Source organism: Schistocerca piceifrons, chromosome 3, assembly GCF_021461385.2.
Source record: "Schistocerca piceifrons isolate TAMUIC-IGC-003096 chromosome 3, iqSchPice1.1, whole genome shotgun sequence".
Classification (NCBI taxonomy): domain Eukaryota; kingdom Metazoa; phylum Arthropoda; class Insecta; order Orthoptera; family Acrididae; genus Schistocerca; species Schistocerca piceifrons.
The window spans coordinates 958,904,464-958,921,606 of record NC_060140.1 but is presented as its reverse complement, the minus strand read 5'-3'; the positions used below and the strand labels follow the sequence as shown (position 1 = coordinate 958,921,606).

The 17,143-nt window shown below is 36.2% G+C and overlaps 1 protein-coding gene across 1 annotated transcript in view; it reads left to right on the top strand.

Moving 5' to 3' along the window:
- The window catches only part of LOC124787750 (dedicator of cytokinesis protein 1), a 413,210-nt gene extending 404,725 nt beyond the window's left edge, over positions 1 to 8,485 (top strand). The window contains exon 34 of the mRNA XM_047254617.1: positions 8,077 to 8,485. Within this exon, the coding sequence (XP_047110573.1) occupies positions 8,077 to 8,166 (90 nt within the window). The 3' untranslated portion in view covers positions 8,167 to 8,485. The remainder of the gene's footprint in view (positions 1 to 8,076) is intronic.
- The last annotated feature ends 8,658 nt before the right edge of the window (positions 8,486 to 17,143 follow it).

Below are 17,143 nucleotides of genomic sequence, written 5' to 3'. Positions count from 1 at the left end.
GTGTAGAGACCTGTCGTGTAGAGACCTGTCGTGTAGAGACCTGTCGTGTAGAGACCTGTCGTGTAGAGACCTGTCGTGTAGAGACCTGTCGTGTAGAGACCTGTCGTGTAGAGACCTGTCGTGTAGAGACCTGTCGTGTAGAGACCTGTCGTGTAGAGACCTGTCGTGTAGAGACCTGTCGTGTAGAGACCTGTCGTGTAGAGACCTGTCGTGTAGAGACCTGTCGTGTAGAGACCTGTCGTGTAGAGACCTGTCGTGTAGAGACCTGTCGTGTAGAGACCTGTCGTGTAGAGACCTGTCGTGTAGAGACCTGTCGTGTAGAGACCTGTCGTGTAGAGACCTGTCGTGTAGAGACCTGTCGTGTAGAGACCTGTCGTGTAGAGACCTGTCGTGTAGAGACCTGTCGTGTAGAGACCTGTCGTGTAGAGACCTGTCGTGTAGAGACCTGTCGTGTAGAGACCTGTCGTGTAGAGACCTGTCGTGTAGAGACCTGTCGTGTAGAGACCTGTCGTGTAGAGACCTGTCGTGTAGAGACCTGTCGTGTAGAGACCTGTCGTGTAGAGACCTGTCGTGTAGAGACCTGTCGTGTAGAGACCTGTCGTGTAGAGACCTGTCGTGTAGAGACCTGTCGTGTAGAGACCTGTCGTGTAGAGACCTGTCGTGTAGAGACCTGTCGTGTAGAGACCTGTCGTGTAGAGACCTGTCGTGTAGAGACCTGTCGTGTAGAGACCTGTCGTGTAGAGACCTGTCGTGTAGAGACCTGTCGTGTAGAGACCTGTCGTGTAGAGACCTGTCGTGTAGAGACCTGTCGTGTAGAGACCTGTCGTGTAGAGACCTGTCGTGTAGAGACCTGTCGTGTAGAGACCTGTCGTGTAGAGACCTGTCGTGTAGAGACCTGTCGTGTAGAGACCTGTCGTGTAGAGACCTGTCGTGTAGAGACCTGTCGTGTAGAGACCTGTCGTGTAGAGACCTGTCGTGTAGAGACCTGTCGTGTAGAGACCTGTCGTGTAGAGACCTGTCGTGTAGAGACCTGTCGTGTAGAGACCTGTCGTGTAGAGACCTGTCGTGTAGAGACCTGTCGTGTAGAGACCTGTCGTGTAGAGACCTGTCGTGTAGAGACCTGTCGTGTAGAGACCTGTCGTGTAGAGACCTGTCGTGTAGAGACCTGTCGTGTAGAGACCTGTCGTGTAGAGACCTGTCGTGTAGAGACCTGTCGTGTAGAGACCTGTCGTGTAGAGACCTGTCGTGTAGAGACCTGTCGTGTAGAGACCTGTCGTGTAGAGACCTGTCGTGTAGAGACCTGTCGTGTAGAGACCTGTCGTGTAGAGACCTGTCGTGTAGAGACCTGTCGTGTAGAGACCTGTCGTGTAGAGACCTGTCGTGTAGAGACCTGTCGTGTAGAGACCTGTCGTGTAGAGACCTGTCGTGTAGAGACCTGTCGTGTAGAGACCTGTCGTGTAGAGACCTGTCGTGTAGAGACCTGTCGTGTAGAGACCTGTCGTGTAGAGACCTGTCGTGTAGAGACCTGTTCGTGGGGTTCTGATCAATGTCATTTTTTTAGTGTGGATCACTGTTTGAAAAATGTACTCACATGGAACGGTCAAGATTCCCATAGCTTTAAACAACTCAGTGCAGTGAGTTCTCATGCTACTTTTTATCATAATTTGTACAGTCCTTTTTTTATAGCTTAAATATTTTTTGTATGTTCTGCTCATTTGTTCCTCAGAAAATTATCCCATAACTCCTCACACTATGAACATATGCAAAATATGTTGTTCTGATGCATGAGCTCTTCTAAGTGCAAAGCATGCTGAAGCTATTCATTTCCTAAGGGCAGTAACATGCTCGATCTATTTTAGTCATGCATCAGCGTGCATCTCTAGAAGTTTTGTTTGTGATACACATTCTGTGAATTCATCTTTCACTTTTAAAGAATTTTTTTTTACTTTTCTGCTTATGTGGAAACTAATTCTTTTCACATATAAAGTTAATTTGTTGTTGCCAACTCATTTACATACATGCAAGACTGTTTCTTCAGCTTTGTCCTTTAATACATATGTTGATGTTTCACTGATTAGAATTTTACTGTCACCAGTAAACAATACTGTTTCACTGTGTTTAACACTCTGTGGAAAAATCGTTGATGTATATCAAGAAGAGTATTGGGTCAAGCACACTTCCTTGGGGGAGTCCGAATATTAATGTATTCTGGGCCAGAAAGGTGTTTTATGGTATGCTTGGAGTTTGTTTGAGAGATCTCTAACCATTGCACTCTGTTTTTTAGATATGAACAAAACCAGTTATTTGATACCCCTCTCATACGTGAAGCTTCCAGTTTATTTAACAGAACTGTGCGGTCTAGTGTATTGCAGTCATTGCTGAAGTCAAGGGAGATGCCTGTTATATGATCTCCTTTATTTAGTGCTTCCAGAACAACATTTGTAAAATGAGCTATAGCTGATTGTGTGCTTTTACCAGACCTGAAACCAAACTGTTCTTTACAATGAAGATTATGTTGTTGTTGTTGTGGTCTTCAGTCCTGAGACTGGTTTGATGCAGACATATTTTTAAATATCTTTAAACATGTCTGCTTGTGTCTGTATATGTGTGGATGGATATGTGTGTGTGTGCGAGTGTATACCCGTCCTTTTTTCCCCCTAAGGTAAGTCTTTCCGCTCCCGGGATTGGAATGACTCCTTACCCTCTCCCTTAAAACCCACATCCTTTCGTCTTTCCCTCTCCTTCCCTCTTTCCTGATGAGGCAACAGTTTGTTGCGAAAGCTTGAATTTTGTGTGTATGTTTGTGTTTGTTTGTGTGTCTGTCGATCTGCCAGCACTTTCATTTGGTAAGTCACATCATCTTTGTTTTTAGATATATATTTCCTACGTGGAATGTTTCCCTCTATTATATCCAAATGAATATTAACATCTTTATATGAGAGTTTTCCTGTACCCCTCATAACTGTGTGTGTGGTTTTCTTTTTTTTTTCATTATCCTACTGCTCGCTACAGTGTTTTATAACTGTATCAGCACCATTGTTTGCTCATGTGGAGACAGTCACTCAACTAAAGACAAATGCAGCTCCCTATTTCTTAATGAAACTTTCCACCATACAGTTTTGTATAGATTAGCAAAAATAGGTGAGTGATGTGTCAGTTGCCAAATACTGCTTAAATATATTTAACAGTCCACTATTATAAGTTAATTACATCATAATCATGAAAACAGTCAATTTATTCAGATATATAAAAAGCTTACTCACCAATGATGGCAGAGCAGACACTTAAGACTGTTGACATTGGCAAGCTTTCGGAGCCAGTGGCTCCTCCTTCAGGCAGAAGAGTTGAAGGGGAAGGAAGAAGGTGAAGGAAAAGGACTTAAGAGATCTAGAAAAAGGGGTAGATTTTGGGAAAGTCACCCACAACTGCGAGTCAGGGGAGACTTACTACAAAGTTCAAAGTTCTTGAAGAATAATCAGGTACATAAGGAGCAGACACTGTCACTGTTTTTACACACAGCCTAATTGTTTAACACTTATTCCACAGTTAATTTGAAGCATTGTTGTTGTTCTAACCAGCACAGGTTACCCGTCAGAAACTCGGCTGTGGACTGATTGTCTCATGACCAAAAATTGGGCCCTTTTATATCATCACAATAATAGGTGCTGAAACTACACATTGTTTAAAGTTAAATTTGCAGAAATTACAATTAAAACTGAACTCGCTCAATTAACTGAATACGTCGAAAAATTGCATATTCTTAACAGTTTCTTCTACTATGAGGTTTGTGGCGAATTGTTTGTTTAAATCATGAAATTAACAAATATAGTTACGCGTACAATACTTTTGACAAAACTGTCAATTACTTTGGAATTAATGGATGGCTGGTTTTGGTAACATGTTTTGAATAGAGCTAAATAGATACTTTAAGATTACTTGTACTTTGTCTTCCAAATGTTTACAATTTTTACAGAATTTATACTTGTTTATATGCCAACAATACAATTTAAGTTATGAAACAATTACGGATTTCAACCTATAATAAAAGATACTAACTAGTAATAGTCAAAATAAATTAGAAAATCAATTATATACATAAAACTAAACAAAAAATAAGATCTGGTGTTACATTCTTTAAAACTGAGGGCCGATCTTTCTCTTTTATGAAAATGCAGATAATATTAACTTATGCTGATGGTAAATAGTTACAAGTAACAAAACAAATTTAAGGAGGCAGATGGCAAAACAAGAGGGGAATTAAAATTATCCCACTTGCTTTGTCACAGTATACTTGAATAAACATCAGTAAATTCCATCCTTATGTTGAAGAACAGATAATGAGCTTTATTCCTTAACAATGTAATGGTAGATTGGTACTTGCTGTAAAGGTAACATGCTAAGTAGCACACAGGCACAATTAGAAGACACTTGCACATAAGTTTTTGGCCACAGCCTTTGTTGGATAAGAGGAACACGCACCACTCATTCACTTGAGTGAGCACACCACACGCACACATGGCCACCAACTCCAGCAGCACGGCCAGAATGCCAGAAGGCATTCTTGCCGGAGCTGCTGGCGTGCTTGCTTGTGTGAATGAATGGTGGTGTTTGTCTTTTTCTGACAAAGGCTGTGGCTGAAAGATTACATGTAAGTGTCTTTTAATTGTGCCTGTCTGCAACTTAAGTGTGTTATCTTTGTGGTAAGTAGAAATCTATCTTCTCCTACATTATTGATATTCCTACATGGAGTTTACATTGTTTGATCTTTGTGCTTTGTTTTGTGGGTAGCCACAAGAAGTGTTCATTGCAAGAGGCCAAAATGAATCTTTTACACTGCCCACTGCAGCACCCTCCCCATTTATCTTCATCAAATACTTTCCCTACAAACCACCGAATTATGGAAAGAGAACCTATCGATCCTCTCACCGGATCAAATGATATTCCTTGAAGAAGCTGAGTACAGTGTCATGTCCACCTTAGGTTCATTTCAAATACTGACTTATTGAAAAAAAATTGTCCTAATTTTATATGCTGTTAATTTGGCTCTAGTCACATTTGTATGTGAAATTTGCATTTTGATCATTTTTTCATTTTCACATTTAGATACAAATATATATTAATGGCTCTCTTTTCTACTTTTTCTTATGTTACATCAAGTTTAACATGTAGGAAATAGGCTTCTAGCTTCTCCTTCCTCGGAATTCTCGTGAGGGACTGTGTCTTGCGTTGATTTACTTTTCTCGACATGCAGTCATTCTTATGACTGTTTCCTCTTTGCATACTATGAAAAGCCTCTGGCTTTTCTCTGCTGAAAATGCAACTTTAGAATCAATGTTCATCATGTCTTGGAACTTTTTCTGTCTTTTGACAAAGCAGTATCAATATCACTAATTGGTCTTTTTCATCTTTCAGTTGATCAACAACTAACTTTAGTACTTTTTCATGTCTTTCTGTTGTGTTTAATAAATCGTTTCTGTTTTGGTATACAGCCAATATCATTCCCTTTCTATACACATACATTCAGTAATTTAATAAGCTTTTAATCAATTCTTTTTTTCCATTTCTAAAAGGTTCCTCGGCCTTTTGCTACAATCCTCAAAAATGTGTCTTATTAGATACAATAAATTTAGGGTTTCGCTTTCCTACTTCAGCCTTACTTAAGGGTACACTACGTGAAAGAAAATTTAAACTTGATTACAATTAAAACTTTTATTGAAACTACTTTGTCTATAACATCACACTCTCTGTGGTTCTGAACCATAACTTAAATCATTTAGCTGTATGTTACTTCTAGTGGCTCTCTCTACTTGATGCATTGACTCTGGTATGGCAGAACCTTGCCCGTACTTTGATCTGGAGACCTCTTGCACATACGTCTTCATGCACCTCTGCATCACATTTGGACTTTATTGCTCAGTTATGGTTACACTCTTCACACAGCTGCTTACTCACAGATATTACGAGTCACCTCTCCACAGCTGTTATTGGTGTCCTCAGTGTTGTTTGATGTTTCTGCAACTATAGTTGCAGTTCTTGTGACAGATAATTCCTGATCCAATTTTCACTGCCTGCAAACCACATTTTGATTCTATTCACAATGCATCATTTGTAATATTGCTGGGGTAATATATTTATTTCACTAAACAGCCATAGTATATTTCAAACTTTATGTCTGCCACCTTTTCATTTCTGCTCTTGAATTTGTGCAAAAGTCTTCTGTGATAACATAATACTGCACTGTTACCATTCATCATAACATAATATTTTAAAGTTTGTGGTGTGTCACAAGGCATTTCCTTTTCTCCCACAAAGGATGCCTTGTGTGATCCCCTGTCTGTTTAATTTAAAGACATGGATAATTAAGGAAGTTAAAGCACCATGTTGCAATAAAAGACCCGGTACAAAATGGATAAGACAATCACAGACTGCCTTCACATCACAAAGTTACTGCCAAATTTTTAAAAAATTACAAAAAGTTCAAAATTCTAATGTTATGAGACAAAATTAATCAGCCTGAGTGTACAGTAAAAACAACAAGAGATCTAGTACAAACAGAAATTGGGAAGCCTGTCAATCATGAGGACAATTCAGTTGTTAAAGAAAATAGCCAAGCAGCCCATAGTAACATGCAAATAGCAAACATTTATAACAATAGCATCTTTAACAACACAGGAAAATGGTGCATTCTGATCAAAATAAATATAATTATAGCATCACATAGTACTACAAAGATCCAGTCAGTTTTACATCAGTATAATAACTTCATGTGAAATTAAGAAAATAGTTATATATCTAAAAACAAAGATGATGATGTGACTTACCAAACGAAAGCGCTGGCTCGTCGATAGACACACAAACAAACACAAACATACACACAAAATTCAAGCTTTCGCAACAAACTGTTGCCTCATCAGGAAAGAGGGAAGGAGAGGGAAAGACAAAAGGATGTGGGTTTTAAGGGAGAGGGTAAGGAGTCATTCCAATCCCGGGAGCGGAAAGACTTACCTTAGGGGGAAAAAAGGACAGGTATACACTCGCACACACACACATATCCATCCACACATACAGACACAAGCTTGTGTCTGTATGTGTGGATGGATATGTGTGTGTGTGTGTGTGTGTGTGTGTGTGTGTGTGTGTGTGTGCGAGTGTATACCTGTCCTTTTTTCCCCCTAAGGTAAGTCTTTCCGCTCCCGGGATTGGAATGACTCCTTACCCTCTCCCTTAAAACCCACTTCCTTTCGTCTTTCCCTCTCCTTCCCTCTTTCCTGATGAGGCAACAATTTGTTGCGAAAGCCTGAATTTTGTTTGTATGTATGTGTCTGTTTGTGTTTCTATCGACCTGCCAGCGCTTTCGTATGGCAAGTCACATCATCTATGTTTTTAAATATATTTTTCCCGCGTGGAATGTTTCCCTCTATTGTATTAAGAAAATAGTTAAATATGTATAAAGAAAAACTCTCATGGGGTTGATAATCTTTCAAACAAACAGTTTAAAGCCTGTCATATAAAGTACGCACTGCATCACTTTTACAATGTATTTTTAAGAAAAAATAAACAATGGAAATGTTTAGCTACCCTATAAAAAAAAGGAATTCATATTGTTATTAATTTCTGCTATCTACTTAAAACACAAATCATAATGTTCTTTTGGAGAAACATAAAGTTTATTACGTCGAACATTCAGGTAGTAACTAGTATCCTTAATGTCTAACTAACGAAAAGTGGACAGTTGCGACAAGATATCTAATCAGTTTATACAAGTAATCATATACAGAAAATAACTACTACTGGTGTGTTACTGCTATGTGTAAATGACCTGCCTCCACAAATCAGTAAAGTGGAAGTAATTCTCTTCATTTATGATTTAAGCTTCATAATAAAGTTCACCAGAAGTGCACCAAGAGAAGAAAAGCATAAATAAAATTGTCAGTAAAATGATTTATTGGTTTCAAGAAACGAATTATTATGATAGTTGTATGTAAAAACTTCGTGAAATAGGATTTCCATATACATGATTGAATTGGATTGGAGCTAGCAAAATTTTGATGTTCATTTCTTTTTGTTTACCTACAGCCTCCTCGAATTCCTGAGCCAACTGACAGGAATACTCCACCACCAACACCACCACCAAAACGACCTCATTTGAAATTACCAATTAGTTAATTGTTATTATGTAGTCTGGCACTAGTCTTTACTTATAAGAGATTGTACTCTAAGTAGAGTAATCAGTATTGTTGTTAGTAAGTTCTGCCTCCATTCAGAGTGATCAGAATAACATCACCTTCTTTTAATTAATAGATGACTACATAGCTCCAGTATCACATGTTCATTGATTCCACCCTTCATTATTACATTTTGTAAATAAGCAGATGCTGAAGTTTTGTTAGTTGAACTAATCAAAAACTTTATGGACCTGTTAAAGAATTGTCAAAAAGTAATTCTCATTTTACTGTATTTATGTTATGAGTAATGTGAATTACTGTTGTTTTGTTAACAGTGTTTGGTAGATAAATGATTGCTGTTGAAGGAAATTGTTGATATTAAACATATATCACCAATCTCTGCCATTAATGTGCTGAGACGGGAGGGGGGGGGGGGGGGGGATTTAACTTTTTCTCAGTATGTGAAGTGCTATTGTATAAGAAAGAAAGATTGTGTGGTGTAAGTTGACTGTATAATTACTATTTACACATTGAATGTTGTTTGGATATACTTGTCAGTGTAAAATTAAAAGACAAGATTAGTTATTCTCTTGTAATCTCAACATTTAATGTCCCTGGAAGGAGTCTTAAATATGTCCAGAAATTAAAGGCATTTCTGTACACACTTCTGACATAAGTTAATTTAATGCTGTGATCCTAGAGTAATACATATCAGTTGCGAACATTATGGCATCCTCAATTGTCCTCATTGTTGCCATTGCAACAAAATAGTTTTGATATTGTTCATATTGTGTGTGTGTGTGTGTGTGTGTGTGTGTGTGTGTGTGTGTGTGTGTGTCAGGTAGAGAGAGAGAGGGGGGGGGGGAGAGAATGCATTCTTCAGTGTGTATGTGATACTATTTTAAGAGCTCCATATATATTAGTGATATGTGTTTGAAGAATAATGATGCATTTTAAAGAAGTAAAAAATGTTAAACAAAATTGTCATATTTTGTGTAAATGTTTTTGCATTTATAAATTATTTGTTTCAACAATGAAAAAAGAAACATTTAAATGATTTTATTTAATAAATTATATTTTCATTGCATTTCATTGTTTTAGAGACATATATTTTTATGTTTATAGAGTGAAAATGCCAGTGTGTTGTATTTACAACATTATAATGTAATTTTTAGGCAGAAATAAGTAGATAGATACATAAAAGATGCCTTATTACCAGTATTGTTTTGTGAAAATCTCGATACAATTAATAGTTCACATACATCTTACTGCACATATCTTCATAGAAATAGAAAGAAATAATAGATTATTTTTAAACACACATTTTAATTAAAAGTTCATTTTTATTTAACATTAGTTGTTTGAAAATGTATGGTTTAATTTTCTACTTACCCAGTAGGAGAGGTTTCTGCATTTAATAGATGAAGTTTTTATTGGTTTAAAGAGTTTAAAGAAGCTGCTCAAAGTGTGTGTCAATTCTGTTAATTTTTTCCTTTATCTGCCACATACAACAAACACTCACAAGTGGTGTTGTTATAATTAAACCACAGATCTTAAAACACCAATATGAGACATGCATATGGTGACATGCACCCCTGTTGTCTTTGTTTTGGTGCTGTGGCTATGAAAACAGTTGTGGCTTGCATTCAGTACAAAAGGAAATGACGTAAAATTTAATTAACTTGCAGTGGAAAATGTAAGTTTCAATACAATCATAATAAAGACTTCAGTGTCATGTCTGTTATAGGGGCTAGCTCTTTTTGAGTTGTATCATTTCCATAGTGGTATCATAGACTTTTCTGTGAAATATGCTCATAATTATATTGATAATCAAATCTGAATATACAGAACCATGTCATTTTCATATTATTTGAATGAATCAACACTCAAAGGTAATTTATTACTCATCTTATTCTGTTTGTTCAGAACTATGGCAGTTATTACTTAAAATTACCATTTATTTTTTTTATTCCACCAAGGATTTTCCATTTCAATGTGTATGGAAAGACATCAACTGACCTAACAAAAGAATTGGTGAGGACTTGATAAACTCATAAATAAGGTTTTGAGACATTTAGCTAAGGTTTCATACTTAAAGTTCAGCTACAACTATCACTGACATCATATTCCAATTCACTGATTAATATACATTTGTATGATGAGTTTTGTCTTTCCTCACACATTACATCTCTTTACAAAAATAGTGGTTTTATGTTATTATTATTATTATTATTATTATTATTATTATTATTATTATTATTACTATTATCAGTTTGCTACATCTTTATCTTCAGTACTAATTTTAGCATCACTACCATAATTTTGCCATTCACATATAAGAAACTTAAGTTGTGACCGTCTCACCCACCTGTTATGCCCTCGTTGTAAGAAGATAAGAGTTTGTTGTTCGTAAAGTAATCAGATTACAATTGTATTTGCTCTTGAAGCTTATTCTATTGGAATAACAAAAACAATGAATTTTTGGCAGAATCATTTAATTGGATGGTTAAAAAAATCTACTCACCAAGTGGCAGCAGAACACACACACAAAAGAAGGTTGTAATTAGGCAAGCTTTCGGAGCCAGTGGCTCCGTCTTCAGGCAGAAGGGAAAGGAATAGGGGTGAAGGAAAACAACTGGAGAGGTCTAGGAAAAGGGGTAGATTTTGGAAAAGCCACCCAGAACAACGAATCAGGGGAAACTTATTGCGCTGCATGAGAAGGAGAGACTGATTGTCCTTTCCTTCTCACCCTGTGCGGTAATACTCCCCTGACCTGCGGTTCTGGGTAACTTTCCCAAAATCTACCCATTTTCCCAGACCTCCCCAGTCCTTTTCCTTCACCTCTCTTCCTTCCCCTTCAACCCTTCTGCTTGAAGGAGGAGCCATTGGTTCCAAAAGATTGCATAATTACAACCTTCTTTTGTGTGTGTGTGTTCTGCCGCCACTTGATGAGTAGATTTTTTTCTATCCAATTAAATTATTCTGTTGGAAGTATTATCAGCTTTTTGTGCATTCATTATTGGTTGCTCATCTGGTAGTTGTGTTAAGAAATTGTTGCCCATTTTAAATTGGTTAGTTGCTTCTTTACAGTTCTAACATGCTTCTCCTCAGACATATTTGAAATTGGAGGCAAAGATAAAGCCCCAACCAGTTTCTCTCCTCATCCCTAGAGGGGCACTTTTTGGGTTGAAACTTAGTTCCATGATCTGTTTTAAGTGCTTTTATCAGCATATCCTTCAGTTCTTATGCAGAGATAAATATTGGCTAGCCTTTATATCTCTATGTGAATTTAATAATTTTCGGACTTGATTGTTCATTTTTATGCCTTTTTTTGAGTGATGTTTCTTACAAAGGTATGAAGAATGACATAACTAAACATATTGGATCTTACATTGAGCTAGTTTTTGTTAAACCGGTGTATAAGATGTGGTTATTGTGTGTAATTCGTTTACAATTGGCTATTTAATTTTTATTTCCTCATTTAGTGTTATTTTGGGAAAAGTGAATGTCACATCTTTTATGCACAGTGTCATCATTTTATTTCATATTGGTGGACTATTTTTATTATGACAACTGTCAGTTTTTGTTATACCAATAAACAACAATAATAATGATGATAGTAATAATAATTACAAATATTGTTGGAACCTGACATATCATGGTAACATTATATGAATATTTAATGATTTCATTAGTATTACCAAGAAAATTTGAAAACACTGAAGTATTCGAGTTTTGTAAGATGAGCTGTACCTGCATATTATAAAATTCTTTATGCCAATATTAATTGTACAAAAATTCACATTTGTTACATATCTTGTTATATGTATTTCTGCATTTATGTTTCATTTGGAGCTATTTTTATTACTGTATATGTAAAATTGTGACTCACTTATATTCAAGTTTCTCTGTGTGTATTCACCATCTAAATTTTTTAAAGGAAGGAAGTCAATTAGAATATTCAGTATTACAATTACAAATTTGTGTATTGCCCTTTTTCAAAATGAATTTTATCAAAATTTCTCCCTGCTTTCATTCACCTTCACCTAATACCTGTCCATTCCATTACAAATTTTGATATTTTTAGTCATTGAGATTAGTACTTTTCTATGCTTCTTCTTTTTTACTTGAGTTTGTATGATTACTGTCGGCACCCTTTTAGTTTGTCTGCTGTAATCAGCTGCAGAGTTATTTCATATTATTCTAGGTTATCCAGCATTAGAATTTTCCAGTTTTTAGTGATTAATCATCAAAGTTAGCTGCTATATCTCCACATAGACAAATGATTTAAGTTATTTATTGTGATTTTGAGTGGACACTGTTTCTAATCGTAGCTCTGTTGATATGTGATCCATTTAGTGCCATTTAAGTTGAAATGCTAATGACCCTGTCTTTCACTTTTCTGCCAAATTTATTGAATAATCGTGCTTTTTGGTATCAGCTTTCAACTTTTCATTTCTTCGCATCTTTCCAAATTAGACTGTGTAGCATGTATTGCGAATTAACTATGTTATGCACTATGAAGCTGTCAACTTCATGATGGGTTTTATAAATACAGATGTCATAATATTTCAATTTTTTTAAACAGATAGTTTAAGCCTTTAGCTTTATTACCTTTAGTGTCACTTGTTAACTGGTGTGGTGTAGTTAATTGTGACTCAAAACTGAACCCATGTGTGAAAAATTATAAGTACCTATATTTCATAAATCTTTTTCAATCCTGTACATTCATGTTAAACATAAGATATACTAGAAAGACAAATTTTGTAGGAAACTGAGGACAGCACAATCAGTTCCAAGTTTGAGTTTTATATACTGTATGTTACATTTATTTTTATTTATCAGTAAATATCTGTGAACCAAAGATTATATTTAACAAAGAAAGAATGTATATTTCTGTATCTAAATGTACTGAAGCTAACAAGAAAAGTATTTTTCTACTGTGCATTAATTTTCAGCAGCACTTTCATGATTCTAAACCAGGATATCAGCTTTCATTTGTATATTTACAATATTTGGATCCTTCTGTTTTGTGTTAAAGTTTTCTTAAATATATTTTAATACATTGTAAATACACATATTTCTGATCTTCTAACATTAAAAACATAATTTACTTCCAAAACTCAATGAATTTCATGTCAGTTTTGGCACTTGACTTTTAAACTGTAGGAACTAAATGTTTGTTTTTATAAGTGTGCTGTTAAATAGTGTGTTCCACTATTATGCTGTTCTTTCTCATCAGGTGGTGCAATTTTTTCCCCATGAATTGATGTTAATGGCGCAACAAACTGCTGCTTCCAATGACAAGCTTATGTGTAATACCTAACTAATGATCTGTTAGAATTCCTTTTTATTGTCACTTTTTAAATTTAACATGGAAATATGTTTCTGTCTCCCTTATATTCATACCGGTATTTTGGAGACAGGCTTTTCTAAATTTATTTGCCATAAGTAGTTTAGCAAACGGCTGTGTCATGTCATGCCCAGACTGCTGTCATTTTTGTGTTCAGTGGTAAGTTTTGAAAAATTTACAGGAGTTCTTAGTAATGTGTAGAAGCAAAATACTGTGTGAGTGGTCCTGCTCAAAGGTACAAATTTGTACAAATAATGCTAAGTTTCGATTAAATGTTATTTAAAGAGAAAATTATTGTAATTTTTGAGTAATTATAATGTAACATTGTAATGTGGATTTCAGATACATTATTTTATGGTTGTATGAATGTTCCAGTGGAAAATACAGATATTCTTTGTATATTTTTGGTTTTCTATTTGGAATGGTTTTAGAGATTAGTGCATAAAAGATCAAGTACATCTCTCTCTGTGTTATCTCAACATTTCTCATATCAACTCTGGTCTACTTACAGACTAGCAACACAACAGTACTCACTGCATACTTTTTATTGTTATTGTTGTCTCTTTTCTGAAACTAGGAACACACAATAGTTATTTGAGCATATAGAATCTTTCCTAATATTCAAAATGGAGGTAAAATGGCCTACTTCCATGGGTCAGGAAGAAATGAAGGACCCATCTAATGAGGCTAACTGGCATTAACCACAACACAGGCAAAGTGTTACATCACTCAGATACATATTGTTGTTGAAGAATATCACATAACTGATAAATTGTTGATTACACATTTTTCAGTTGGTTGAGATGCATGATTTTCAGCACATCTGCTCTTTTCACTAGAATACAGAATTTGTAATTATTTACGAAGAAAATTAACTAAAATGATACTGTGTATGTGACACAGTGAAAAAGTAAGTCTAAATACCATGGAACAAAAGAGTTTTTGATGTGGTAAGAAATACTGCATAAATGCAAAAGCATGCATAGCCACTGCACATTGTTATTGCTTATTGTCCATCTCCTAGGATCTTGGCTGAAAGTAGATAATGAAAGCAGAGATGCCTTTCCGACAGTGATTGGCACTAGTAAGAAGATTGTTTCATTATTTATCTGGCATTACCACCAAACCACTAGAACTATGAAACTTGATAGTATTACAGCTGCTGTATCGTGGTGTTAGTCAGACCACCACACTAACAACATTATTGATATCATCTTTACTGTAAACGCATGAATTTGATCTTCAGGTTTGTTTCTCTTAAGGGGATATATAAGATGATGTAACTTACCAAACGAAAGCATTGGTATGTTGATAGACACACAAACACACACACACAAAATTCGGGCTTTCGCAACCCACGATTGCTTCATCAGGAAAGAGGGAAGGAGAGGGAAAGATGAAAGGATGTGGGTTTTAAGGGAGAGGGTAAGGAGTCATTCCAATCCTGGGAGTGGAAAGACTTACCTTAGGGGGGAAAAAGGACAGGTATACACTTGCTCGCGCGCACACACACACATCCATCCACACATGTGCGGACGCAGGCAGACATATTTGTCTTTAAATATGTCTGCTTGTGTCTGTGTATGTGTGGATGGATGTGTGTGTGTGTGCGCGAGTGTGTACCCGTCCTTTTTTCCCCCTAAGGTGAGTCTTTCCACTCCCGGGGTTGGAGTGACTCCTTGCCCTCTCCCTTGAAACCCACATCCTTTCGTCTTTCCCTCTCCTTCCCTCTTTCCTGGTGGGGCGGCGGTTTGTTCCGAAGGCTTGAATTCTGTGCGTATGTTTGTGTTTGTTTGTGTGTCTGTCGACCTCCCAGCACTTTCATTTGGTAAGTCACATCATCTTTGTTTTTAGATATATATTTCCTACGTGGAATGTTTCCCTCTATTATTATAAAATAATAAGTGTTACAGAGAAATAAATATTGCAAAATATGTGTTTACAATAAAAATATTCCGTATTACAAATACGAATTTGGGCATAGATTTGCAATTTACAATACAAGAAATGTTAAGCACTGTAGTTCAGGAACTCTTCTATTGTATAAAATGATCCTTGCAATAGGAACTGCCTTAAGGTTTTTTTAAACAAGAGATCATCATCTACCAAACACTTAATTCTTGAAGGGAGGGCATTAAAAATCTTACAGCCACTGGAATGGACTCCTTTCTGCACCATACTTAGATTTGGCTGTTCATAGTAGATATCATGTTTCCTTCTAGTATTGTGACTGTGATATGCACTTTTCAGCTTAAACATGGATTTTTCTTTCCTTGTGAAGCACATCAACGAGAATATATATTGCGCAGTGGACGTAAGTATTTCAAGCTTCTTAAAAAGATTCCTGCATGTGGCTCTAGGATGGACTCCACACATGATCCTTATGGCTCTTTTTTTGTACACACAGTACTTTTTTAGCCAGTGACTGATTTCCCCAAAATATAATTCCAAATACCATAATTGCATGAAAGTAACCATAATACGCTGGCTTCATGGTTTCCATATTTCTATAAGAAGAAACAATGCACAATGTGTATGTTGCTGAACTTAGTCTTTTGCATAGAGCCACGATGTGGTTTGACCAATTCAGTTTGCTATCAATATGCAAGCCTAGGTATTTTGAGGAATCTAACCTGGTTATTGTTTGCTCACCAATTTTTACTACTATTTCCTCATCTTTGGGTGTTTTGTGGAACTGAATGTAGTTTGTTTTACAGTAATTTAAAGAAAGACCATTAATGTTGAACCAGTTCACCGTTTCATTTAAAACCTTATTTGCTGGTACCTCAAGTTTATCTACTGAATTATCAATAAGTAGTGTAGTGCCATCCGTGAAAATGGTGAATCTACAATATTCCGTAGAGAGAGGAATATCATTTATAAATATAATAAAAAGTAGGGGGAATGTCATGGGGTCAGAGATGATGTATGTAATCAGTTCTGTCAACATAGTTTCAATCAAATGCATGGCGAGTCTGCGAGAAAAGGTACACTGATGTATCATTTGAAAAATGAGATGGTAAAACAAGGAATGCAAAAAGATGTTTCACAATACTCTTGGGATTAAAGAGCTGATTGTCCGACATTGACTGGATAATTCCACACATAGGATGAACTCTTATTTGTAATTATCACATTCTCAAATGAGAAAAGACGAAGAGATCCTTCGTAAAAGAATTTTTAGACTGCCTCCTGAAACTGCAAGTGCATTATTGCAGGAAATGCTTGTGGAAGCCGTACCTTGAGCCTATTCTACAATCCAGACAACAGCTGATAGACTCTACAAGGAAAAATGTAATATGGAGAGTGCTCCACCATTGAGTGATTTTACCTTTATCTTGATCTTTGAAGAGGATAACCATAGCCTACGCCTACATCCCCCCACCCTCCCACCCCATAAATGATTATTGCAACTTGTGTTGTTATAGGCTCAGAAAATTGACTGAAAATGTGAATGCAGCACATAGAATGTAAAGAACAGATAAGACTGCAAAAAGATCTTGTTTGTAGAAAGTTGCGCCTCATGTATCTTGGAAATCCTGTCCAAAACAGTTAAGGAAAATGCTGCCCAAGTCGTTTTGTATTATGAAGGCTGCACACATCAAAACAGAAACTTGATATAAAC